We start from the raw sequence: 27,737 nt of genomic DNA, 5'->3' as shown, positions 1-27,737 counted from the left end.
ACTTGACTATGACATTGCTTCCAAGAACATTTTTTTTTTTTTTTCAAAGAGAGAATTAATGGAGGTAGTTCTCCCGGGGTGAAATACTCACTGCTCCATGCACTGGGCTGCGGAAATCCTTCACCTTGTTCTCATACTGCTTGGGTGCTCGTTTGCTCTGATTTTTAAACTCATTTGTTCTAATATAGCTCTTCATCCTTTCCCCAGCCCCAATGCAGTCTTTTGAAACTAGCCCCCTTTTGTGATTTTTAAACTCATTTGTTCTAATATAGCTCTTCATCCTTTCCCCAGCCCCAATGCAGTCTTTTGAAACTAGCCGCCTTTTGTGAAGATTGGACCTAACACCCATATCCATGAGCAGGGCTTCTCCTGAGCCCCAGGTAGGAGAGGGTAGAGAAAGATGGTAGCGAGAAGACAGGCAGGGGACAGCCATATTGGTTGCTTATTTTATTTTTCGACTGTGGTAAAATACTTATAAAATTTACCATTTTAACCATTTAGTCATATTTTAACCACTTAACTATCTATGCTTCGAGTCCACTTACTTAAAGCCTGTGTAAAAGGAGCAATCTTTGCACTTGAAGAGCTTCTTCCCGCCATGCTTGTCCCGGTAATGGCGCCTGATGCTCTGGATGTAGCCAGAGGAGAATTCACAGAATTCGCAGTGAAGAACGACTTCGGTTTTCTGCTCAGTGCCAGCAGTGGCCCCAGAGAGAGGCACAGGGCTCACACGGCTGTTGTTCCTTGCCAGGGCAGCTGACTGGTAGTGGTTCAACTGCTGCTGAACATCTGGGGGCTCTGAGTATGAAGAGTCTGTGGAGAGACAGGGTCAATGACACCGGACGCAGACAACACAGGAGAGGTTTGACGCTTCAAAACCCCCAACAGTAGTTTTGAGTATTTTTTTTAAAAAAAGGGATAACTACGATTCCATCTTTCATCTCAGTTTACATTACCACACAGATCTGGGGAAATGCAGGTAGGGAGGAAGCGTCACTTCTCTAATCTGACTTTGAGGGCTCATAGCATTTAAAAATAAAATTCTGAGGTTAAAGGTTTCAAAGTGAAGGAAGAAAGTAAACTTTTTTTTAAAGGAAACTGCACTGCGGCAACAGGCTGCCACAGAATACCTGTCCTTCTCGGTGAGATAAATAAACCTACATAACGTGTGCAGGCATCTACGCGCGAAAGGAAACCAGATGATGCAATACCTCCTCTTTTGCAGCTCAGGATTATTCAAGGCAATGGGAAAAAAAAAGTCAGTCTTTAACAGAAATGCTCAAGCACACAGCACTCACAAATATAAAAATGTTTTATGCCTTCACTGTTGAATGATTTCAATTTTTAAAAATATAAAAATTCAATAGTGTTCCCCTGGAATGAATGTTTAAAGCTTAGTCAGCATTAAGATGGAGATTTATTCATAAGGCCCATTAAAATGAAATTCCAAACAAGTTTCCCTGAAAGGTATTTTAAAGTTTGCAATTCAGAGGAAAATGTCGGAAATGAGACAGGCACAAATCTTAATCCTGAGAAGCTTCCGTGGCCTGTGATGGAGAAATCTGATCTAGATGGGAGGAGGGGAAATCTCAGTTTCTTCTTCAGAGTGAAAAAAAAAAAAGGAAAAGGAAATAAAGAGAACCCTTTCCCAACACACCACTCTGAAGGTTGACGTTTGGAATTCAACATTGTCCTGCACGACTTACCGCTGCCTATGAATGACACAAATGAAGCCCATGAATACCATGCAGATGAATTTCAGTGTAACTTTCCTTGAAAAGAAAACAAAGGGCTCTTTTCTTAAGCCTCTCAAAAAGCAGGGGGGTAAGGGGATAGAAACTGTACAAGCCTCCTCCTGATTTGATGGACACTTAATTTTCTAAAGCATGATTCCCTGAGGCACGACATGGAGGAATTCTGTAAAACCCATATTTGATGAAATGAGCACCATCCATCCCGGCAGCCTCTTCGAAAAGAAAAACAAAAGCAGAGCAGCCTCCCTTACTGTGGGGCCATCTCCTGTCTTCCAAATACTAAAATACCTTCCCTCCTTGTTCTCCTCCTTTCTAAATTCATATTCCTCAAGTTTGAGGGGGGGGAAAAAAAACCCTTTGGAAATTGTAAACGAACCTGCCAGACACAAAAATAAAACAAAAGGAAACATGAACAATATCTCCAAGCCTCCAAGGGTTCATTACCAGGTGTAAACGGAAGACAAAGGAAGAAAGGAATGACACAACTGAATTCATTTTACCCGGTTCTTTTATCTCCTCTCTCTTTATTCTTCTACCCTAGCAGATGAACCCACTCAGGATCACAATAAATCGATTGTCAACTTCTCAGTCTTTCTTTCAATAGCAGGTTTGTTTACCATTTCATGGATTGTTCGAGATGTTTTCTAGTTAAGCCCTCACGGCCAGTTTCTGCTTAAAACACACGCACAGTGAACCACAAAACACACTCCACCTCTCTTGTTAACATGGTCCTGAGCGCAGGTGAAATGCTGCCCTGCGGTTGCCCTGGAAATCTCTGGCCTCTTCATAGCATTGGTCCTGGTTTGTCCTCTGAGCTCTGCAGGGCCGAAATTCTCTAACAAGGCCAGAGCCAGGTCCTGCTGCCCATGACCTGTTCAAGACTTACAAATCTACCCACAGACTCAAACAAATGTCCCAAGGACCCATCCACTTCTTGATAAGTGGCTGCAGTTCCCTTCAAGACATAGCACACACCTCAGTGGGTCTCCCAGGTACGGTTAGTACAAATGCTGGTAATTGTCGCAGGCACCAAGCAACTGACAGTTTCAGTCTCTTTACAGCAAAGCTATAAAGAAATAAATGGCTCCTACTCAGATGATAAGCCAGGTGAATTCATCTCCCCTGCCCTTCCCACACCTCCAACCCAGCACACGCGCTAGATCTCTTAGGCAGATCCCTACAATGGAATAGGGTCTCTTTTTACATAACACATCTTTCTTGTCTTTAAGGCCTATTGATGGCACTGGGTTTGTAAGGCCTATTGCACATTATTTCATCCATCTCATAAAAGAAATTCTAGATTTTAACTCTGGTATTTATATATGATGTTGTCGTTGTTAAGTGCCGTTGAGTCGGTTCCGACTCATAGCGACCCTATGCACAACAGAACAAAACACTGCCTGGTCCTGTGCCATCCTTACAATCGTTGTTATGCTTGAGCTCATTGTTGCTGCCACTGTGTCAGTCCACCTCGTTGAGGGTCTTTCTCTTTTCCACTGACCCTGTACTCTGCCAAGCATGATGTCTTTCTCCAGGGACTCATCCCTCCTGACAACATGTCCAAACTATGTAAGACGCAGTCTCGCCATCCTTGCTTCTAAGGAGCATTGTGGTTGTACTTCTTCTAAGACAGATTTGTTCGTTTTTTTGGCAGTCCAGGGTATATTCGATATTCTTCACCAACACCACAATTCAAAGGCATCAACTCTTCTTCGGTCTTCCTTATTCATTGTCCAGCTTTCACATGCATATGATGCGATTGAAAATACCATGGCTTGGGTCAGGCGCACCTTAGTCTTCAGGTAATTTTATATATGACAGGAAACTTAAAGAAATACAAAATGCAAGAAGTGGTGGGGAAAGCATTCCAAGAAAGAGAGACTCATGGCCTTCTTGAATGCTCTAAAACAGCAGCTCTCTGGATCCATGTTATACATTCCTATTTTCCTGGTTAAAATTAGATGGGCAGGTTTACTTACAAAAATAAGGAAGTTCCACCACTTGTGGTATATTTGTAATGACGCCCAGGATACAACTTTTTCGGTCTTTTTAGAACTCTACTTGCCTCTCTGGCACCAAGACACTCTCTTTCTCTCTCTCTCTCACTTGGAGTTTGTGAATAATGTACGATTTTAGCACTCTGGGCACTAAAGTGACAAAGATGTGAGCGTGTATGCGTTCACCAATCTTAAAAAAGCCCACTTGCTAAGCTACATAAAATTCCAGTTTGTTCATGAAGCTCAGCCTGAAGTGCAAGAAGAAGGTCGTTTGTGCCCAGGTTAGAACGGCAAACAGATTGTTAGTAGTGAAGGGCATGTCACATAAGTTAAAGATCATCATTAAGACTGTTCTCTTTCATTCTGCGCTTAAGGAAAATAAAAACACCCTGAGCTTGGAAAGCCAGACTTCTGGGCACAGAAAGGCGTAGGGGGGAAGGATACAGGGACTGCAGTACAGGGATGAGAATCCACTGGGAAACCCTGCCCCCAACTGCGGCCAGACAAGTTACATCTTTATGACCTGTATGGCCAGTGGAATCAATAGCAAAGGCTAGGTTGGTCCACCTTCAAAGACAGGTCATGGCTGAGCATAACCAGACATTTCTAACCTAACCCTGAGACATGTAGTCTGAGACAACAGTTTAATCCTCTGATCTGTGACTTTATTTATATGCAAAATTTTAGAAGTTAAATTCTAATTTATAATCATAATTATAAATACATGAAATTATACATAGCTACCCATTCAGTAAATTGCTTGTAATAAGAGAATTACATTTTGTAAAATCAGGATCAAAGTGGAATTTTAGCATGGATGGTCACAGTGCATACAGGTGTGGGTTTGGAATTACGGTATTAGCCCAATTCAACCTCACAGTGACTGTGTCAAGTATAGATTCTCATTCCAATTTTACTGATGGGGTAGCTGAGGCTGAGGATGGCTGCTCAAAATGTCAGAATTTGAACAAAGATCTGTACAGCGCTAACTTCTGAGTCTTGTTAAGCATCAGTATCCTATGGCAGTCCCATGATACCAGTCAGAGGAACGAGAAAGAACAGCAGTGTTCCATTACCAAAATGCACACAACAGAGAGGAGAGAGAGACGGTGGCAGAAAGGTTGAAATGGTTATGATAGAAAATAACACTGAACTGATTAAGAAAGAAAACATTAACATAAGCATTTCAGAGAAATGGAAAAAAATAATAAAGCAAGATTTGTGAGAAAGAAAATGAACAGCCAAAATTTCAAAACGCTTAAAAAAAAAAAAGGACACCACAGGGGACCTTTCTATAAGCCCACTGTACAGACAGGCACTGCAGACACCCAGCACTGGAAATCTGCCTGCCCAAATGTCACACTTTCTTTAGAAGCCTGATAAACATCCCTAAAAAAAATATCGTTCTAAAATTCCTCAGGTGGGATTTGGCTGGGAAAAGGAAAGTACATAAATGCAAATGGCAGATGGGTGCTTCTGGGTGACTTTTGAACAATTCAGGATTTCAAACCAGGGGAAAAGGCGAGTTTCAGATGGGACCTCCTACCCTCTCAACTCATTCATGCTCCCAGAGAAATGGGAAACCTTTTGCTAATTCCAGCTCCCCAGAAAACCAGCCAAGGCCAGGTGAATATCAGTTGGAGGTCTTAATTTTTTTCTTTCCAGAAATTGGCCAGCGCAGAAACAATCACAGGAAATTTGACTTTATAAAGGCAGGTGGCAAAAAAGAAAGCTCTGGAAGAACAATAAGCATGACAGAGGGAGGATCTCTGGAACCTAAAACAGTTTGGATTCCGCAAACATTTAGTCAACACCCTTTTAGTGCCAGGACATGTGCACAGATTCTGAGAATTCAAAGTCAAAGAAGACACGAAGGGCACTTTCTAAGAACTCAGATCTATTAGGCAAGAGAGCCGAGCAGTCAACTGTTATGGAAATATAAGCCTTCTCCACGTCTAGCAAACTTACTCCATTGACTGAAGGAATAAAAGAGGCAAAGAGAACAAATGAGCAGTAATAGGGGAGTTTAACTATCAGAAGATTAAGGAAGACACAAGGAAGAGTAAGAATCAATTGGGCAGTAAATTGTGGGAGCCACAGAGGAGACTCCCCTTTATGAGCTCTGAGTGATACAAAGAGGAAGACGTACAAGAGGATCAATTCTCAATTTTCGACAGCTCCACATAGACGGTGTGAGTGAAGGTGGAAAGGCAGAAGTACCTTGGTGCCAGCAACCACGTTTAATTATATTTAAGCTAGCTTTCTGTGCACACTTGGGAGTAGGCTCTTTGGTCAGTGTGCATTAAGTACCAGGAGAAAATAAAAGACAAAGAATTTTAGAGATGCCAGGTGGCGAATTATTAAATTATACCCATTCATTCAGCAAACATTTATTGAGCATTTAAGTAAATGAGAGACAGTATTCTGGGACAGAAAGACTTGATCCCTGCCCTCAAGCCACTTATTATATCAGACTTACATGTAAATAATTGATTGCGATATAATGCAAAAAGGAAGAAAATATAATGCAAAAAGAAAGATTGTGATATAATGCAAAAAGAAAGAAAATAATGCAAAAAGAAGGAAAGAAAATTGATTGTGATTAATGCAAAAAGAAAGAGCTAGGGGATAAAGGGAAAATCCGCTGCACTTGGTGACTGATGGTATGTGGGAAGAGGAAGATGGAAGGGGGATGTCAACACAACCTTCAGCGCCCATTAATAAATATGACTAATATTAAATAAGCAGCCCTGTTGGCATAATGGTTAAGTGCTCAGCTGCTAACTGAAAGGTCGGTAGTTCAAACCCACCAGTGGCTCTGTAGAAGCAAAGAACTGACAATCTGCTCCCATAAAGATTACAGCCTAGGAAACCCTATGGGGCCATTCTACCCTGTCCTATAAGGTCACCATGAGTCGGAATGATTTGACGGCACACAGCAACAACATCAACAGTATTAATTAGTGTGTTAACTAATGAAATCAACACTAGACATAGAGATACTTGAACATTCAATTCACCACACCTCTACCTCAATTCATACATTTGGGGAACATTAAATAGAAATTAAAGAACTATATTATTATCACGAAGGGAAAAAAAATGTGACTTAATTTCCACAGGGAAAAGAAAGGAAGATCAGGAAGAGTCTGAACATAAAAATGTGTACATCAGAGGACAGGGTGGACTGCATAAGAATTTAAAATCTTCAAGTTTTAAAACACAGTAAAGTTCAAAGTAACGAATGGACTTCAGAATAGCAGGCTGTGTAGCAACTAGAGGCTGGTAGTATAAGCAAGCAGAAGTAGAATATTATCTGTGGATAATTTAACCACAAATATTATAAATGCCCAAAGTATGTGGGGGAAGGATCCAAATAAGCTGAATATACAGCCCATTATTTCTAGTCAATAAATTACAAAATATATATATATATATATAAGAAAGGCACACTACCAATGACAAGAAAGCAGCTAGAGACAATTTAGTTAATAGCCAGGAAACTTGGAATGGCATGCAACTTCTATTATACAACTGCTAATAAACTTAGGCAAAGGACAAAAGTAGTTTATGTACTTTTGTGTACAGGTAGTCCTTGACATACAACATACTCAAGTTATGACGAATCACACTTATAACCATCTTTTTTTTTTTTGTACATGTGATCTTTAGTAATTTGCTCATGTTATTCTCATGCCAACCCCCAAAGGCAAAAAAAGATCGAATTTATAAAGATACTGATAATAAAAGGCAACAATAATGAAAACTAAAAAAAAAAAAAAAAAGGTATTTGACTTCCGTCAGAGCCAACTTACATCAGAGTAATGGGAACAGAACACTGTCCTAAGTTGGGGACTACCTGTATATGATAGTGACCCAGGACTCTAGTGACAAGATAGTGACTTCTGCTGCAGTGGAGAGCCCATCAAGATTGGAAATGATCTGAGCCTTCATTTAAAGCTCAAAACACTGTTTTGAGCTGTGTCTGACAACTCCTCAAACTCAACATTCTGAAAACTGACATCATCCTTACCCATATATCTCCTTTGACATTCTGGATGTTGACGAATGGCCCACCACTTTGTTCAAACTCCAATTGTGAGACTTTTCCTTCAAAATGTCAGACTTCTCCCTTTCAACTGGCAGTACATTTAACCAGGCACCAAATCTTAGATACATATCTCATGACCCACCTCCAGTCTTCCTCAAATTCATTTATTTTCCTCTTTAGTCCTCTGCCTTCCCTTCCCGTCCCAGTGTTCATCCAGGTCCTCGTATTCCACATGGGTAACTCTAATAGCCTCCTACCATGTCCGACTCCTTCCTCTAAAACTTTCTCTTCTAGTTCAGCTAACATATATATCACAGGCATATAATTTATATCACTTGTGAGTGATTAGAGGGTAAAGGCTCTATTCCTTAGCTCAGTACACAAAAGCCTTCACCAGTTGGTCTCAACCCATGTCTCCAGCCTCACTTCTAGCTAGTTCCCAATTCTTTGCACATTCCTCATATTTCAGGGCTATCCAATGTTCTTCCCCCACTTTTTGCCTGGCAAATTCCTACCCATCCTTCAAAACTCAGCTGAAATGCTATATCCTCTGTTAAGATTTTTCTAAACTCTGTGCTCTCCTCTGTGCTTCCAAACACATACACATTGTGATTCTTGCCCCAATCTCATTATGCATCGTATTACACTTATAAGCTCTATTAAGCTACCTCCACTAACAAACTCACCAGATCAGTGCCTCTGGCTTTCATACCTCCTTGATGGAAGAGCACCCATGCACCAGGGGTGTTTTCAGTGGTGTTTGGGGCTTAGTAGACCATTCTCTAGCAGGCTCATCCATTTTTGCTGCCAGCGGTTGAGTTAATGCTAGTAAGAATTTATTTTATTTGCTCCCAAACTTCTTTGTACTAGTTGTATTGGTAACTGTATTTATGCAATAATTAATATGATATAAAGCGATGAAATATGAACGCAAAAAGTGTGATTTCTATGAAAGCTACATTAAATGCCTTCGAAAGACTTGATAAAGTCAAGTTGCTAAAAAAAAACCTTACTGTCAAATTATGTTTTGGCCAGACCAACTATAAAATATTAAGGAGAAAATCTAGAAGGACTCTGCTCTAAGATTGTTTACAGATGTCTAAGCTCTCATTTCATTTAAAAGAGACTGGAACTGGAGGTAGCACACAATGCAATAATACATGAGGGTGGTTTAGACAACAGAGAAAATAGGGAATTCCAATCAAAGGACACAGGCTCAAATCCATAGTCTTGGCCCTACATCACTGTACTGGTGAATGAATGTATTTACATTTTGAGTTAAAATAAAAAGCTTAAGGCATTTTAAAAAGGATTTCCTGCATTAAGAAACTTTCAAATATGACTGAGCAACTCCAGGTCTTGATTATATCAAGTAAGAGAGTTTCTACTCTAAGTTTGTCCCTCATTTCATATTAATTTAGGAAATATTTATTGAGAGCCTTCTATGTGCCAGGCACTTCTAAGCTCTTGGGATATATCAGTAAAAAAAAAAAAAAAAAAACTCAGCAAGGATCCCAGCTGTTGTGAAGCTTACATTCTAGATTGACAGCAACAATGCCTCCTGGACCTTTACAGCCACAAACACTCACAACAATGCCTAACGGACCTTTACAGCCACAGACACTCACGTGTAATTTTCATAAAGAAAGGTCCTCAAGAAAAGGTTTGCTGGATTGAACTTGCAGCCAACTTTCTTACCTCCAGGGATAAATGCACACACACACACACACACACACACACACACATACGCATGCACATAATTTATATAAATACATAAAATTGTATTTATTTTTTATTTACTAAAACAGTATATAGCATAGAGATAACAAGATGATTCAGGCTCCAGAAGTCTCCTTAATTTAAAAAGATTTCTTAGGTTCTACTTGAATTCCTTTGTAAATCTATTGAAACTCCTCCCCTTTTTTTTCCTCAAGATACCTGTTGTTCACTTGAGGCTATGAAAACAGCAGAATATGGCATCCAGAAGAACAACAGCAGTTACAAATTGCCAATGCAACTTTCCAAGCATTTCCGTTGAGGAGCCTCAGAAATGTTCTCTATCTATGGCCCAGTCTAAGAGAAAACTGTATTAGAAACTAAGCTTTAGAACACAAACCATTTCAAATCCCTCTGGATAGTGTCTAAGGGGGAACATAAATCTCTAGAGGCAGCCACGTTGCTTTATTTCCTTGTTTTGATTATGCCTTGAAAATCTCCAGGCCAAGGACGCTGGCACCTCCTTGTCTTCTATCATCAGTGGAGTCTCTGGCCTGGATGCACAAGATTATGATACAATGGCCAGGGGGACAATGAACGCTGGATGACTATATATAGGAATTCTGGGCCTGGTTGTCATGGAGGCAAACGGAAAAACAAACGCCTAATCCTGAAAATAAGGTTGGGGCCAAACTTGAAGGAAACACACACTAAAAATTTCCTGTCATTCTGATGAGTAAAAAACAAACCTTGAAATATGATCAGGGAATATCATGAGAAACAAAACAGGCTTTGAAATGACAAAAACACAACAAGAGATGGGCAATCTTCTCTTTTTGAGATTTAGTGTCCCCTCATCATTAAATTCATTACAAGGGTCTCTCAAAGACCTTATTCTGCATGAAGCTTCATGTTCTCACCCTCTGTGTTTTCGGGGAAATTCAGGCAGGTATGATCTAAGACAAGAGGACTGCTGGACTTTTAATTCACTAGGTCCCGTATTTGAGGACAACAAGTTCATTTGTCTCTCAGTATTTTCTTCCAATGGATTCACGCACCATCCACTCATTCACCCAACTCAGAATAAATCCTTGAGTCATTTCTCTCTTTCCTCCTACACATTCGACAAGTCAAAAAGCTCTGTTGATTCAACCCCCTAAAAGCTCTTACTCTGATCTACTGATTTGATCTTTTTAGTACAGTTATTCAATTCTCCCTCTGGGCTCTCCAACCAGCACCTGTCATGACACATTGACATTACTTTATTTAACCCCTACCAGATTATGAACTCTTTGGAAGTAGAATCAATCTTATCTACTTTAAGATTTTTTATTCCCTGGAACATAGCATAGGACCTGGCCCAAAATAGGTGCTCAATAAACATTTTACAAAGATCCAAAAAGAGTTCAAAGTGAAAAAGTAATCTGGAAAACCCAGATTTAAGTGGAAAATCCGATTAACCTAATGTCACTCTCACTTTGGTCACTGAGGTTAATAGAGCCTTCCCATTCAAATACTGACTCACTTTTACTAAAACAAGCTGGGTCTTTTTCACTACCTGGACAATGGTTTCTGGAACACTGAGAATTTGAATGCAATGAAATTCAGAATCCATGACCATCCCAAGTAGCCAAACATATCATTTCTGGTTTTGGCTGTAAGTCAGCTATAAGTTAAAATCCTAAAACAGATGGTTTCCAGACATCCGGGACACATCACAGATGATTCTATATACAACTTGGTCTCCCTTTTTTTTTGCACCCACTGGTAGGCACAATGTTTGTGAAATGCACAGGAATGACAGGTACCATGTATTTAAATAAACTTTGACTCTTCTATAGTCAATTCCCAAGGCCAAGCAAACAAAGCCCTTTGCAATCAACAGGAAGGTATTCATGGAGTATTTTCAAGTATTTAACACTACATTCTCACTGTACAAGGTGTCTGACCAATTTTCTTCCACCAGGAATGCACCCTCATCCCTCATCCCAGATTCGTAGTGTACAGACTATTCATCTTGCACACAGACTCCAGGTGGTTCAGAAAAGCAGAGGGAGCTTCGTGACACCCAGTCAGTTGATGGAGAAACATGAACATAACCTGGGGCTCCTGAATGCCCCAATTTAGAAAACCTGTTCGTTTTCTGCCAGCATCATTAGCAAACATTGTAGGTATTCCTTCTGCACTAAATGGTATTTGTAGCTTCAAGTACGTGTTCTTAAAAACACACTTGAACCTGGCTGGAAATTTCTAGGGAAGCGAATATGTCCTGAAGCTGGCTTTTTCTCATTTTTTTTTTTTTTTGGCAGGGGAGGAAACTCTGGGTGGCATCTGCCATTGTTAATTGAGAAGCTCTTACAATACCAAATGCACAACTCACCTGTGATTCTTTTGAATTGTGTGATGAGGAAGTAATGTTTCCTGCTGTTCATTTAGATCGTATAGATGTCTTTACCACACTGAAAATCCAACGAATAACGCTAAGTAGAAAAGCCTCTAGATATACATGACTTGGCCTTAACCATACTGAGCTTGCTAGCAACCTCAGACGGTGTTTAGAGCTCACAGGCCATGGGCAAGGCTACAGTGGTTCCTCAAGACCTGACAGGAGGGAAGATGCCTACTGACTTCAAGGAGTCTGTCATAATGTGCAGCTTGCTATGAACAGTGCTGCCAGAGCCCAGACAGGAAACAACTGTGAAGATTTTTGAAAAGATCAGATAATCAGGAGGAAAGAACACATCTGGGTGTGAGCATATATACTTAGATACATGCAGAGCTCTAAGTGACAATATGGAAATCAGGTGGGAAAGGCAATGGCTGATCAAGAGCCGGAATGAGCAGCCACACTTCAAAGCACAGAGCTTTTCTAAAATTGTCCCCAAGCAGGAGTCTATGGATCAATAAACTAAATGGGTTTCTTACCCTTTTTTCTTTCCTTTTTACCTATTCCCACATAAAGAAAAAAAAAAAAAAATTTAATCCTGGCTCTGGGTTAAGTGATATTTTTTATCACCATTAAAGCAGTAGGTTCTTCCGTTAGGATAGTTCTTCCACTTACGCCAAACTAGGGCTTCGAACTGGTTTGTTCCAGTTCGATCCCCTGCCGAGAATCTGCCTTTCCACTCCAGATATACTGAATTAGAATCTACAGTTTAACAAGATCCCCAGGTGATTCTTACATGTAATAAATTTTGAGACCCACTTGTCTACTAGTGGTTCTCAGAATGGGTCCCTAACAAGCAGCGTCAGCATTGCCTGGGAACTTGTTAGAAACGCAAATTCTCAGCAGGGGTTTAATCTGAATTGGTTCAAAGCCCTGCTCCAAACTCACTCACAGGAATATTACTGCCCAGTAATGCTGGGTTCAGGTGTGGGGGTAAGTCTTCAAGAAGTAGGAGGGGTGTAGGTAGTGGGATTCAGGTTCCCCTTCACTGTCTTGGCTGGCTCTCTATGTCTATCAACCGTGCCAGCCGATCTGCACCGGCACAGGCTCTTGTTGATATTCACCATGACTTTTTGAAATAGGAATTATTACTTCCCATTTTACAGATAGGGAAACCGAGGGAACAAGTGAAAACAGGACACTTTTCAGTTACCTAGAGCATGCTTGTGAGCCTCCTCGTAGCACTGTGGAGACTCTCAACTAAACAGACCTTTGTTTCCTCATTTGTAAAACGGAGACAGTAACAGTAACTTCAGAGGGTGCTGGGGAGATTCCATGAGCCCAGGTGTGTGAAGTACAGGACCTGGCACATAGGGAGAGGTCGTAAGACTTCAGTTCCACAGCAATTAAAATCTACATCATGTAATTTTGCATCACATTATAAATTGCCTTTTAGTGTTTATGGAGTATTTTCTAAATATGAAATAATTCGGTCTTCTGAACTGGCCTGCAGAGTCAAGTGGAATGGGCAGCTCTCACACTGCTATAAACATACGCAATGTTCCTCCAGCTCCGCGCACATGGTAGGTGCTGGGTCACCTAGGTTTTGACTGATTGATTCTGAGAAAAGCCAACTGCATTGCTACTTCTGGCAATAATCTGCCATCCAATTTTGTAGGTGGTGATGGCTGCAGTGGGGTGGGGATCAACTGAGGAGCCTTGATTCATCTCAAAGGCAGGGCTCAGCCTGAATACAAGCAGTTCCTGGGTTACAAATGAGACCCGTTCCTAATTCTGCCTTTAAATTGAATTTCTAGGTAGGCTGGAACAGGTACATACGGTTCTTACTTACTGTTCAGTTAGTCAAATGTTTGTCTTAGTATATAGTATATATTTTACCTTTCCATGCCTATAAAACACTTAAGAAACAAATACACTAAAAGACCTTAAATATAATACTAATATAGTAATAATAAAAGTAACTACATACGATGCTGTACTGAAGAGAATTTGTGTGTAGGTATATAGTACTGTTAAAAAAAAAAAATCATTAAAGAAACAGTTCTTAAGACAGTTTAGAGTAAAAAAAAAAGAGAGAAAAGATCATGATTAAAGGTTAACACTCTCATTCCATCTCTGTCTTGCATACTGGAAGGGGCATTCACCTTGCACTTCAATGTTACCTAAACTTGCCCTCACTTTGAAACGACTGAACCAACCCTAAAAACCCATTGCCATCCAACTACTGGCGACAAATTCTTCATCACAATCACCTTCACTTTTTGCACGTGCAGATTTTAAATCACTGAAAAGACTTCGAGCCTTTTCTTGAACTAAAGTAAGGCTAATATTACTCTGATTCTGATCGTCTAACCAAATTATCAGTAACCCTTCCATTTCAGTAATTAACCACTGCGTTGCTTAGTAATAATTGTAGCTCTCATTGGGGCGGAACCTTTCACATGCTCCATTATTCTCACTTTATCCTATAAAATTGTACCGATCATTGACCGACTGTAGCTTACAGCTTTTCCAGTGACCAATGGCGTTTCACCTCTTTCCGATCACTTTATTATTCCCACTTTATTTTCAATTGTGATGGTCTTCCTTTTCTCTGATGCATCGCCAGCACCTGCATCAGCTTTACGCTTTGGAGGCATGGTTACAATGAGAAATAAGAGGAAAACTTAAGCCAAATACGAAGTTACAGAGTTAACAGCAACACGACCCAACTTAAAATAAGGCGGCCGCTGTTCTCCTTCCTCGAGCTGACTAGTCGCTGAAGGCGCACAACGTTTTCATGAGCGTCACAAAGTAGTGCGTCCGTTAGTTATTATTATGAACCACTGTCCCTAACTCGAAATTTTACTACAATAGGCTTTATGGCAATCCATGCTTAAGTACAAGTTGTCTGTCCATAATTCCGACATTCTTAACCTGGTACTTACTGTAATACCACAGACTCAATAATTCACCCCCATTTTGTTAGCAAGGCGCACACAATGGTCATATATCAACTTGTTACAAAAAAGCTTCTCAAATCAAATTTAATTCCCAGCCTTTGGAGGGTTTCCTGTTAACCACTCTAAAGTCTATTTCCTTTTTCATTTTATTTTTTAAGTTGCCTCCAGCCTTCAGCATTTGGTGTCCAGTTTATGGGTGTGGCTCCCATCATTGACAATGCCCACCACAACCACCCTGACGTTGCAGCCCTGTCCTTTTCTACCTCTCACCTTGTTTTCTTTCTCTTGATAGCACTTCTCACTACCTGAGTTACAGTACATACATATTGGTTGATTGGATCTCCATACCACCTGTGTGGGTTTTGTCACAAATTTTTCAGCTTGCACTTTATTTCATAACTGATGAGGGCATCTAAGCACCCTGGGAGCTTCTGGTTCAGCTGGCCCAGGTTACCTCCTGGGAGTGTTCATTTAACACTCAATTTGAGAAACTTAAGGGCCTGTGCTGAGAAGCAGCCTGCCTTCTTCCCATGGTAGGTCCACATGTCTTGGTCTGTTGAATGCCAGTGGTTGGTGTGTGGTGCTGTGGACACCAACACTTAAGTCTAGATTTATTTACTGAAAAAACACAGTTGAGTGCCTATGGCGTGCCAGGTAATCTGCAGAAAGTAAAAAGATGGCCCCTGTCTTATAAAGCAGATGGTCTTAGAGGAGATGGAAAGACAGTTGCTACAGAGTATGATTAGTACTGTGATCAAGGTGAGCCCACAGATCTGTGGGAACAAAAGGGAGGCCCCTATACCACATTGGAAGAGGCAGGAAGGCTTCTGCAGGAGGTAAGTTTCATGTTTTCAAGGATGAGTAGGAATTAACCAAGTGAATGGAATGATGCGGGGAACGATGAAAATGAGTGGAGAAGGGTGTTCTCAGGCAGCAGGGATAGTGAGGCCTACAGGTGTGAGGGTAGCAGGGCCTTTGGCATGGCTTCTACGCAGCAGGGAAGAAGCGGTGGGGAATGATCACAGATGACAGCCTTTCCATGCTGGGCTTGGAATTTATTCTGAAGAAATTCATTGTAAAGGTGGAAGATGCAGCCACTGAATGGTTTTGAGCAGGAGACAGGTGTGAGAGAGGCCTCACATTTTCACCTTTTCTGTGTCTACAGACTGCACCCATACCCACTGCTGTCGAGTTGATTCTCATAGCGACCCTATAATGATTCTACAGGACAGAAGAGAACTGCTCCACGGGGTTTCCAAGGCTATAATCTTTACGGAAGCAGATTGCACATCTTTGCCCCCACAGAACAGCTGGTGGCTTTGAACCACTGACCTTTCAGTTAGCAGCCGAGTGCTTAACCACTGCACCACCAGGACTCCTTCATTGCACCCATAGCCCTGACCAATTATCATTCAGATGGGGAAGGCTGCTTGGTATAGATGCATGCCCACTGTGAGAAAACCAACTGGAACATTCTCTACTGGCCATGGATCAGGGATGATCCCATAATTGGGTTTGTTAAGTAGAAAACACCAACATAGTCTCTTTTCTCCTCTGAATTTTACCAGTAGTTGGAATTGTCCATTTGAAATTGTTTCTGCTCTTTGAACTGAATATATTACACTCACATCTGGAATAGATTATGGCTCTACCTGTGGGAAGGAAGAGGAAAACTCAGTGGGGTGCTTGCCTGCCCCCTACTAACACTTCATGGGTAAAAAACAAGAAAGCACAGGATACCAAGTGATGTGTCCATGTGCTGGCAAACACCATATAGTGCAGGGGTCAGCCGAGACCCTTTGGTCTATTTTCCAAATACTGAGCCTCAGCAACATCCAACATGTTTCTTGATCTGCATTTTATTCCTTAGTTCTAAAATCCATGTGTCAACCCAAGGACACTTCAAACCTATTCTTAGACTCATTTAGAACTCACTTCACTGATAAAACTATTATTTTGTAAAGTGATTCAATGTTTTTCTGGATTTGTTAGCTTTTTGAAAATAGCTTGTTTATTCATAACAAATATTAACACCTACTATGTGTTGGGTATTTGACAAATACCAAGATAATCAGATCTTGTACTTTGAGAGCTCTCAGGTGGTCAGGGAGATGAGACTTGTCCATACATTAACACACACCCAAAAAAACCAAACCCATTTCCGTCGAGTCAATTCTGACTCATAGCAACCCTACAGGACAGAGTAGAACTGCCCCGTAGATTTTCCAAGGAGCGCCTGGCAGATTCAAACTGCTGACCCTTTGGTTAGCAGCCATAGCACTTAGCCACTACGCCACCAGGGTTTCCACATTAACACAACACACACTAAAAATGAGTGAGTGTTCAAAGAAAACAGCAAGTGCCCATGGGAGTCCATTCTTTGTTGTTAGTGGAGTAGCAGGAAGACAATGGGGCTCTAGGGTCATAAATAATATTCAAATCTTGATTCACTGCTTTAAACTATTGTAATGACTATATATAAGGCACAATTAACTTTCATGTTACATTTACAGGACATAGCCTCTGGGCAGGAAGAAGCCTATGCCAGGTGTTTAGGATATGAAGTGAACAGGACAAAAACCCTGTCTCTAACGAGCTCCCTTTCTGGTAATATTACAGAGCTGGCAAAATGGACATGTCCCCACAAGAGGTAGGGCATAGCACCAAAGGATTTCAGCAGAGGGAGAATTCACTCACATCTGGGGAAGTCACAGGAGGCATCAAAGAAGTGAAGGGATTTGTACATGGCTTTGAAGGACAAGTACGGTTTGGGCATGTGGAGAAGGAGAAAAAGGAGGTACGGCATCAACAAAGGGAGAAGGGTGGAAAGGGGTGCTCATGCAAGTTTGGCTAGAATATAGGGAGGATGAGACAACTGATGGGAAGAAGAAAGGCTGGGGGAAGAGTATGGTAATTGCTGAGAGTGGAAATTTAGGGTTTTTTTCCAACAGGTCATAGGAACTGTTAAAGGTTTTTGAACAGGAGAGTGCTATGACTCTTTAACTCTGCTCAGAGTAGATTGAGTGGAGGAGTTTGCACAAGGCTGAATATGGCAGTTGCTTAGGTAAGAGATGGGATGGGAGGGAGGTGTGGATAGGAGGAGAATAAGGAAACTAAAACAATAGGACTGAGAAGGCAACTGACTGGCTGAAGGAATGTGGGAGAAATGTGTGTTTAAGATTCCTGGAATCCCTGAGGATTCTATCTAGCTGGGTACCAAGAACACGGTAGACAGGCAAATTGGAGGACGTCAGTGAGTTCCATTTTAGAACCTCTGAGGTCAAGGTTGCAATGAGACTCCTGATGGAAAAAGTGAGGAGTAGTTGGAAATGAGGGACTGAGGCTTAACCTGAGAAGTTAGCACTGGAAGTGGAGATTCTGGCACCATCATGATTAGAGTGAGAACTTGTGAAAGGTGTAAAGGAGGGGACCAAGGACTGCTGGGAGAAAAAGCAGTGAAAACAGGGTAAAGAGACAGTATTATCTGTCAGAGAGGCCAGAGGGGAGCCTGAATGGGAGAATGGAAGTAAAAACGAGGAATGGGGATTTCCCTGAGAGGAAAGTTTGCAGCTTTAGTGCCACAGACAAAAATGATGAGGCAGGAGCAGAGGCCATGGACTTGTCTGTCTGGAGCCACTGACGAACCTATGAAAGCCATTTCATTCAAGTGGTAGGGGTCAAAGTCATACTGCAAGGGATTCCGGAGACAGGAGTGGGAGGAAAAGGAGGCAGCAGCAGGTATAAACGGAAGGTAGCAAGAACTGCTCCCCAGAGAAAATGTCACTGGAGTTGGCCAATAGGAGGTCACTTCTCAAGAGTGGTTTCCATAAAATGCTGAAGGCATAACACAGATTCTAGCAGTTTAAGAAAAAAAAAGAGTGAGTGATGAGAAAGCAGAGTTGGGAATATTGGTTCTTTCGAGATCTGAGGATAAGACTGCAATTACAGGAATAAAATTACAGAAAGGGCATATCCAAGAACGGTCTTAATATTTAAAACAAAGAGCCCTTTCCTGGGGCTGATATTGCTACCTTTTTTAGGCTTTCTAGTGGGAAATAATGCCTCTAAGAATTTAGGTTTAGGGAAGCAGTGCGACATAGTAGACAGAGCTTTGGAAACAGACCAAGGTGCATCCTATTCCTAACTCTGCCAGGCGTTCTCTGGGACCCCAGCACACTACTTAAATTTCTTAAGCCTTAGTGTCCTCCCTGCTACAACAGTAGGGAACTGGTCGTGGAAGTTCCTGTCTGATAGGATTGTTGTGTATGTGAAATGAGACAATGTTTCTAAAGGATTTACTCAGTAGACATGCAATAAATGAGTTGTAATTAATTAAAAAATGTATAGTACTTAATGCCAATAATAACAATAATAATAATAATGGTATATGACCCTGGGACATCCCAATGCATTTCCCAGCCCATTAAGTGGATGGTTTCAATTAAATCCCAAAGTTCAAATAAGTTTTTATCAATAGGGTTCCAAATTAGGCACCACTTTCCCAAATACTAAAATATTTTAGATCCTCCCCCCCCTAAAAAAAAGAGCTCATGATACAGAGAGACTTTGTTCAGCTTCCAAAGCTAGGCATAAATGTCCCCCTTTCCATTTTTTTTTTTCCATTAAAAAAGAAAGAATTAAAAAAAAAAAAAAGATAATATGATGATAAATTACCATCAATTGCCAGGAAATTTGCTACTACTATAGTACTTTAATACTAATAATCCTACAGTAATTCAGAATACAAAAGCATTTCATATATTACTTCATTGGATCCTTTAAGTAACTCCACAAAAAAGGTGTCATTATTATTTAACTATTAGAACATTGAGGCTCAAAGAGGGGAAGAACTTTACGTAAGGACACGCGTACTATTCAGGGCTAGACAGGACCTCTGCCTAAGGCTGCATGGGCTGTGTGTTCTCATCCCCTACAGTGTGGATTGCATTTCCTGGACTGCGCCTAAAGCAGCCCTTAAGCTGAACCCTTTAGCCCAGAGGTCCAACCTATCCTGGTGGTGACGAGCAATTAAGTAAAGATCTTTATGGAGAACTGGTTTCGAAAAGACCATTTGCCCATAATTTTTCCTAGCTTCCGCTGTGTGAAAATGGTGCCCCTCGGCATTTGCCCAATCCAAATGAACCCAGGGATACACAGTAAGAGTCACATTTGATGCCAGGACTGAAGCATGACTCTAAAATTCCAATGAAAAAAAACTGCTATGAGTTGGGGAAGAGATTCCATGAAACATTTGGATCCTTCCCATGAGTAGGAATGCCTGAGGGGAGCCACGGCAACCAAGAATCCCTGGGGAAGAGCTTGGACAGACTTGCAGTGTAATCAAATGCTGCAGATCTGTTGCTGTCAATAACCACGCTCCCCTTGTGGATACGGCAAGCCGAGGGGCACAGCGACAGCCTCTCCACCTAGTCTGCAAGGGGAGGCTGGCACAGTGGGGCTGGCCCGGGCTCAACACTTTCCTAACAGTTGCTTTTATATGGCCTGCCCATGCACACTCACCTCTTTTTATTGCAATTACGAGGATTAATTAGTATAAGAACAGCCACCAATCTGTTCCGTACATTATTCTTTACAAGGTTTCTTTCTCATACATTGTTTTTTCGGTCTCTCTTAATTTAGAAAATGATGATATATGCAAACAGAAACCTGTACACCAATGTGCATTGTGGTGCTTTTCACAACAGTCAAGATGAAAACAACCAATTTCATCAACAGATGAATGAATAAACAAAATGTGGTATATACACACAACGGAAGACTACTCAGCCATAAAGAGCAGTGAAGTCCTGATGCATGCCACTACATGGATGAGCTTTGAAAACGCCATGCTGAGCGAAATTAGTCAGTTGTCAAAGAACAAATACTGTATGATCCTGCTTTTATAAAATAAGCAAATATACAGAAACCAAAGATGATTAGTGGTTACCAGAGGTGGGAAGAAGGGGGAATTTTTGCTTAGGGAGCATTACATTCATGTTAATGGTGGTCGACTCGACGGCACTGGTTTACTAGGTAATGGTGGAGTCATTTGGAAAAGGATAGTGAGAATGGCTGTACAGCTTAAAGAACCACTCTTGCTATCCTTTTCCACCCCCATTAACATAAACTTAATACCCTCTAAGCAGAAATTCCCCTGTCCTCCCACCTCTGGTAACCACTAATCATCTTTGGTTTCTGTATATTTGTTTATTTTATATAAGCGAGACCACACAATGATTTGTATGTAAGTATTTTTTTTTAACATAACTAAGAGACTATAGATATATTAGCAAAAATAATCTTATTTTATGGTTACCATAACAATTATAGAATTTACTGATTTGCACGTTAATTGGGAATTTCACTTACGCTTCCCTGTCTGCCTTTGATTTAGTTATCACAATTACTGTTTCTTCTAACAGACATATTGGCGGCATTACTTTCACTTGCACGCAAGGTAGATGTGGATTTCTTCATCTTTCCTTCTCTGTATTCCTAATTAAAAACTTACCCAGGGGCAAAATTTTAAAATACTGTAATATCAGAGTAACAATAAAATCACAACTCACACGTACAATAATTTGTGATTGCCACAGCTATTAACTATACAGCTGCTCACTCCACTTCCTCAGTATTAGCTTTGGGACATCCAAGATGGACGGCAACTATTCATAACTTCTAGCTCATTGGTTGTGGCCTCATTTCTGCCTCTTTCATGCAAGAAAGTACGATGACGTGCTTATGAGTAAATTGACAATATATAGAGATATATGTAAGTTCAAAAATATCTTTTTAAACAAAGATAACCTGATAGAGACTAGAAAAGACTGCAATTAGGCGTAGGAAAACGGGCTGAAATCAGAGGAAGAACAGAGCGAGGGTTTTTCAGGGCTGGGGTCTGCCAAACTGAAAGCCAGAGAAGGACAAGGGAGCTAGAGAAACAAGGGAGCTGGAGAAAGCCTGGAATGGCTAACCTTGGGGTCTGGCTGGGTAAGGAAGGCAAGGAGACTACACAATAGAGGTGAGAGAATTTAAGAGTCTGAGAGGCTAGGGATGGAGCAGTTATGGTGAATTCAGCCATAGATGGGCGGCTGAAGTATAGTCAAAACCAAACCAAACCAAACCCACTGCTGTCGTGTCAATTCTGACTCATAGTCAGGAGTGAGGCAAATCTCTCTCTAGCTGAGGAGACTGAAGGGTTGAATGGGTCACAAGAGCTCAGCTGCTAACCAGAAGGTTGGCTGTTCAAATCCATCAGCTGCTTTTTGGAAACCTGATGGGACAGCTCTGCTCTGTCCTATAGGGTTGCTATGAGTCGGAACCAACTCTATGAACACCTAACAACAAAAACCATTTGAGCCTAGATACTAAAATTCTGGAGCATGGTGGTCACAGTTGGAGTAAAGAAGTTGTGAGCTTGGCTCTGCATTCACTGAAGAAGGGGAAGGAGCATCCCCAAGGATTGTTTTGCAAGTTGCCATAAAGTCAGCTCCAACCCATGCGACCCAATGCACAACAGAGTGCTGCAACATCTTGGGATGCTGAAGTCCACTGTTACAGGCACTGCATGTTTTGAGCACGTTCCAACCTTGAGGGTTCATCTGCTAGCACTGTCTCAAACAATATTCTGTTGTGATCCATAGGGTTTTCATGGGCTAATTTTTGGAAGTAGATCACCAGGACTTTCTTCCTAGTCTGTCTTAGTACAGAAGTGCTACTGAAACCTGTCCACCCGGATGGTATTGAAATACTGTTGGCATAGCTTCCAGCATAACAGCAACACTCAAGCCACCATGACACCAAACTGACAGATGCGTGGTGGTGCCGAGGATAGGGAAAAGAAAATAACCTAAGAGCAGGCATTTGAAACAAACAAACAAACAAAAAAAACACACAAAAAAACCCGTTGCTGTCAAGTTGATTCCAACTTGTAGTGACCCTACAGGACAGAGCAGAACCACCCCACAGGGCTTCCAAGAAGTGACCAGTGGATTCAAACTGCCAACCTTCTGGCTGGCAACCGTAGTTCTTAACCACTGTGTCACCAGGGATCCAGGCATTTAAAGGAAGAAGGAAAATTCACAAGAGGTGGCAGAAAGGAAGCAATGTTCCACACTTCTCTTCTTGACCCCTGGAGGGAAGGTACTAATTACACAGGTTGCAGGAAGTTGAAGGGATGTGGTGTTGCCACTGGAATGAAGGACAAAGTTAGTTAACTGGAGAAGGGAAGAGGGGCCAGGGAAAGCACAACAACACAAGACACACGCATCATTGTACACTCACCACCCAATTCCAAGGGGCTTAGAGCATTGTTGGACACAACTGAGTTTACAGTCACTAAAAATTCCCAGGCTTTTACACATGGGCACTGTTGTTTGGTCGGCTCTCCTTGTGTGCAGTTGCTCTTGCAGCCCTAATTCAAATCAACTCAAGAAGTATTTATTGAATAGCCTGCTAAGTTCTACGTTTCAGGGCTCCAAAAATGACTGGGAAACAGTCCTTGACCTCAGAAAGCACACAGTTTAGCTGGGGAAACAGATATGTTAACAGATAATTATAAGAATATTTTCTAAGTCCAGTAATGGACATGAATACAAGGGTCAGAAGTGACCCAAAGTACTTTATATTTATCCACTAGCGAAATCTCATTTTTAGCCCATTACTCTGAACAGTCTAGACAGTCTGTAATCTTGATTTTGTCATTTAACTTATGGACCATTTGCCAGTATTTTAAATGTACTAAGTCCTAAGGAAGCAGTAGGAAAATAGACTTTACGTAAATAATTTTTGAGGGGATGAGTGAACCGTAAGAGGAAATAAACTAACAAATTTTTGATTGGCAAAACTTCAAAGGCCTTATATAATTCTGAAAATTCCACCTTAAAAACACACACCAACACACACAAATACCTGAAGATTTTAAGTACTCAGTACTTATTATTTGAAGAGAAATCATCTTTGTTTTTTTTCTTTTTCCGATAAGGGGCCTCATATTTCAAAACTCTAGTGTGTCAAATAGTGAAAGAATCTGCTAAGTGCAAGCAAAAATATATATTAAAAAGTTTGAGTGGTATGCTCCTAGTTTTATAAAAAATAATCAAAATAACAAACAGAACCTATGTTTGTATACACATAGGAAAAAAAAATCTAGAGGACTCTATAGTAAATTGTTGACAGAGATTATTTCAAGGAGACGGGGTGGAGAGGCTGGTATTATGGAAGACCCTCACATTTTGTTATGTATTTTCATAAAGCTGTTCTTTAATCATGTGCAGGTATTACTTTTGTAATTAAGAGGAAAAATCTATGCAGGCATCTTAAAAGGGATGACTACCATCCACGACTGTTTAACCCACATTCATTCACAAATACCTGTAGATGCTAGCTTGATGCACCTACAGCTTAAAAGTAACCTGCCACTTCCAGAGGGAAAAGCACCTTGCTGCTGGTGTTCCTTGTCCAGGCTGTTTCATTGCAAACCTAAAGTTCTCCTCCTGGTCTAACTACCCCTATAGTCTGGCTCCATCTCTTGTCACCTAGCCAACTGTCCTCCCACTAACCTCACCAAACACACTTGACTCTAGCTGAGCTGGTCTCTCCGCTGTCCCAGGATCCCTTCTTTTATTGGCTCATTTCCGATACTCCTCCCACCTGGAGTGACCTTCCTTCAGCTTATATAAATGCTACTCACCCGCCAAGGTTCAGCTGGAGCCCCACCTCTTCCAAGAAGTCATCCATGACTCATCAATCCCTTATCTCCACTGCTACAGCCTTTCAAATCCGGCTGTACAATCTCTCATTTCATTGTATTCTGCTCTTTTAACATTATTTGTGTATCTATAAACTTAAGCTCGGAATGTCAAGACATAAAAAACTTGTCTTTACATCTTGATTTCAGCTTTGTGAGACCATGAGCAGAGAACATAGACATGTGATGCCAGACTTGTGACCTACAGAACTGCGAGCTAATAAACAGATGCGGTTTAAAGCTGGAAAAAAAAAACAAAAAACACTTGTCTTTGGTTTCTCCTGGAAGATTACAAGGCTCCCAAACATATAAGAGACTGTGCCTTAGCCCTCTAGATTGTTTAATAGATGGGTCTTGAGTCAGAGTCGACTCAACTCAATAGCAATTGGCAAAAAATTTTTGCTGCTAGACTTCAATGAGGAGCCAGTTCCTGGGTGGCACGAACGGTTAAGTGCTCAACTACTAGCCAAAAGGCTGGCAGTTCAAACCCTCCCAGAGGCACCTTGGAAGACAGGCCTGGCAATGTGCTTCTGAAAGGTCACAGCCTTGAAAACCCTATGGAGCAATCTCACTCTGCGCACATGGGGTCGCCATGAGCGGGAACTGACTTGACAGCAACGAACAGCAACAAAGATTCAATGAGATGGCATGAAGGTTAGGCACAGGCTTTGGATTAAGACAAATCTGTGTATGAAACAATTCCACACACACAAGTGTTGTGACTTTGGGACTTTGTCATTTCACTCCTTCAGGTCTCTTTCCTTCTTTATAAAATAAGACTAATAATTTAGACCTCTGATTCATTAGACATACTAAATCAGATGATGAATTTAAGGCAATCCGCATTATTTTAAAAAATACAAACAATTATTAGTTTTATCACTCAGGAATTAAATAAGGAGACATGCAGGACTCTTATGTTAACAAGAATGGGTGACTTTCAAACTGACAAAGGGGAAAAAGCAGCTAGCAGTGCTAAAAATCAGTAACTAGACTAAGGGTTTAGAAGGTTCTCTGTCTCTTTTTGTGGCTATCACTGCAGCTTTCGTGAAGGACTCAGTGCATGAAAATAAAAGATGACATAAGGAGAGTGGCTTGCACAAGTCATCTAAGAATATTTTGTGTCCCTGAGGAAGCTGAAAAGCCTAGTCCTGGAATGACTTCTCGAAGAGCAGTGCACTGGTAAATGAAACCTTAGCTGGGCCCTGCATTTGCAGCCAAACACCTCCTTTGAGTTGAACTTGATGACTCTGAACCATCTTGCAAAGTAGAACATATCCCTTCCTGGGCATAAACTGCAAGGGACCGAACCAAGTAAGAAGCAAGGAGTCCGACCTGAACACTTTGTTCTCATGACACACGGGCCATTCATTACCTCACTATTTTTGTTTAACCACTATCACTGGGATTTTTCTAGAGGGTATTATGATTATGAGTGAGTTAATAAGAAAATGTGTCCATGACTTCAACATGCTTTCCTGGGCTATAACACCAAAACTCATATTAATTTATTAAAAAAAAAAAAGTAATTGTTTCTAAGAGGTTATTCCTGGCACCTTCTCATCTCTGTACTTTTTTTTTTAAAAAAAAAAAAGAAGATTCTTCTTCACAGAGCCAGAGCCATCTTTCCCCGAACACACCATCTGCTCTTTAGGCTGTCCCAGGCTCTCTACCTCTGAGTCATTGTTCACGCGTGTTAGTCCTTCCAACTCCAATCCCTTCCCCTGCCTGTGAAAAATCCTCCTCGGTACTGTACACAACTGTATTAGAAAGGCAGGACAGGACCTATGAACCATAAGAAGTCTTAAGATAGCTAGAGAGATTTTGTGTCAAACATAATTGGGCTAAAATTTCTAGCTTCAGCTCCAGGGAAAGAAAATTTGTGGTGGGCAACGAAGCCACAAGGGAGAATTCTTTTTCGAAAACAAAGATTAGTAGTTTTAGATGACTCGACTAACAAACACATTATCTACCAATATATAAAGTTGGTTTCTTCTCTCTTCTAGATACTTCACACAATTGAGGTTCTGGAAGATTTAAGGTAATCTCCAAGCAGTTCACCAAGAGTTTGCAAGAGTTAGATGTGCAATATTGAAGCAAATTCTCATGTAGCTGGGAACTAGCTCTGAATGAGCTTAGTAGCACATGCTCTTATTTCTGACGACCACATAGTTTTCTTGTCATGGGAAAATGGAGATGGGTTAGTTGATTAAGTTCCCAGGGCTCAAATAGAATACAGTTGCAATGTTTTTTAATATTTGGCACACAAAACTATGACTAATTTGAAAAAGTCACAGATGTCCCAGGCAGGTGGGTTTCTGGGGAAAGGTGTATCATGTGATCTTCAAGTTCACGTTGGTGATAATTTTGGAGGGTTCCTCAATTGAGGCCAAGATCTAATAGTTTAACTTCTGAAAAGTTCTGGGTATATAATAGAGGATCTAGGGTGAGCAGTGGAGCCGAGGTGGCACAGTGGTTAAGAGCTTGGCTGTTAACCAAAAGGCCAACAGTTCAAATCTACCAGCTGCTCCTTGGGAACTGTATGGGGCATTTCCATCCTATCCTATGGGGTCACTATGAGTCAGAATTGACAGCAACTGGTAGAGTGAGCAGTACCACTTGGTACTATTAGAGTTGCAAACCTTTAAGTCTTTATAGTAGAAATGCCAGTCTTCATAATAAGCATTAAAATAAACTCTAGATCACATTTGAACATAGAAAGTCTGATGTCAAAAAGGGAAGGTTAGTATTCTCTGGTCAGATAACTTTGAGACCAGCAGACCTATTAAAAATTATAGTCAAGCCATTAAGATTATGCCTTGTGTCCCATCTGCCATAAATGATGTAAATCTTCATACTTCACAATTATTCACTTGAGAGTCTCCATTTCATTAACTGTCATTTTTAAAGAAACCACTTCTTCTTTCTTTACCCCAAGAGAAATCTGATTGCAATTGGAACCTGTGTAGACGGTCTGATGCCCTAGCAACTAATTGGATCCTCTTAAAGGTTGAATTTTATGTCTGACCTATTTAGAGATCTGAAAAGCTTCTCTTTGAGGAGGAGGCATCTCAGATCTTAATTTTTAAGTGTCAAGTCAAGGTTAAATGAGTTGATTGTTT

General features: G+C 41.0%; 1 protein-coding gene across 9 annotated transcripts in view; it reads right to left on the bottom strand.

Annotated features, from left to right (window-relative positions):
- Positions 1–27,737, bottom strand: part of ZNF462 (zinc finger protein 462) — a 150,088-nt gene that overhangs the window by 33,990 nt on the left and 88,361 nt on the right. For all 9 annotated transcript variants that reach the window (XR_007518805.1, XR_007518806.1, XM_049897299.1 and 6 more), the window contains exon 8: positions 546–813. Coding sequence is in view for 7 of the 9 variants with exons in the window: in XM_049897299.1 (XP_049753256.1) it covers positions 546–813 (268 nt within the window). In the remaining 2 variants the exon portion in view is untranslated. The remainder of the gene's footprint in view (positions 1–545; positions 814–27,737) is intronic.

Source organism: Elephas maximus, chromosome 9 (assembly GCF_024166365.1).
Source record: "Elephas maximus indicus isolate mEleMax1 chromosome 9, mEleMax1 primary haplotype, whole genome shotgun sequence".
NCBI lineage: Eukaryota > Metazoa > Chordata > Mammalia > Proboscidea > Elephantidae > Elephas > Elephas maximus.
The sequence above is the reverse complement of the archived record's forward strand: the minus strand, read 5'-3'. Positions and strand labels throughout refer to the sequence as shown.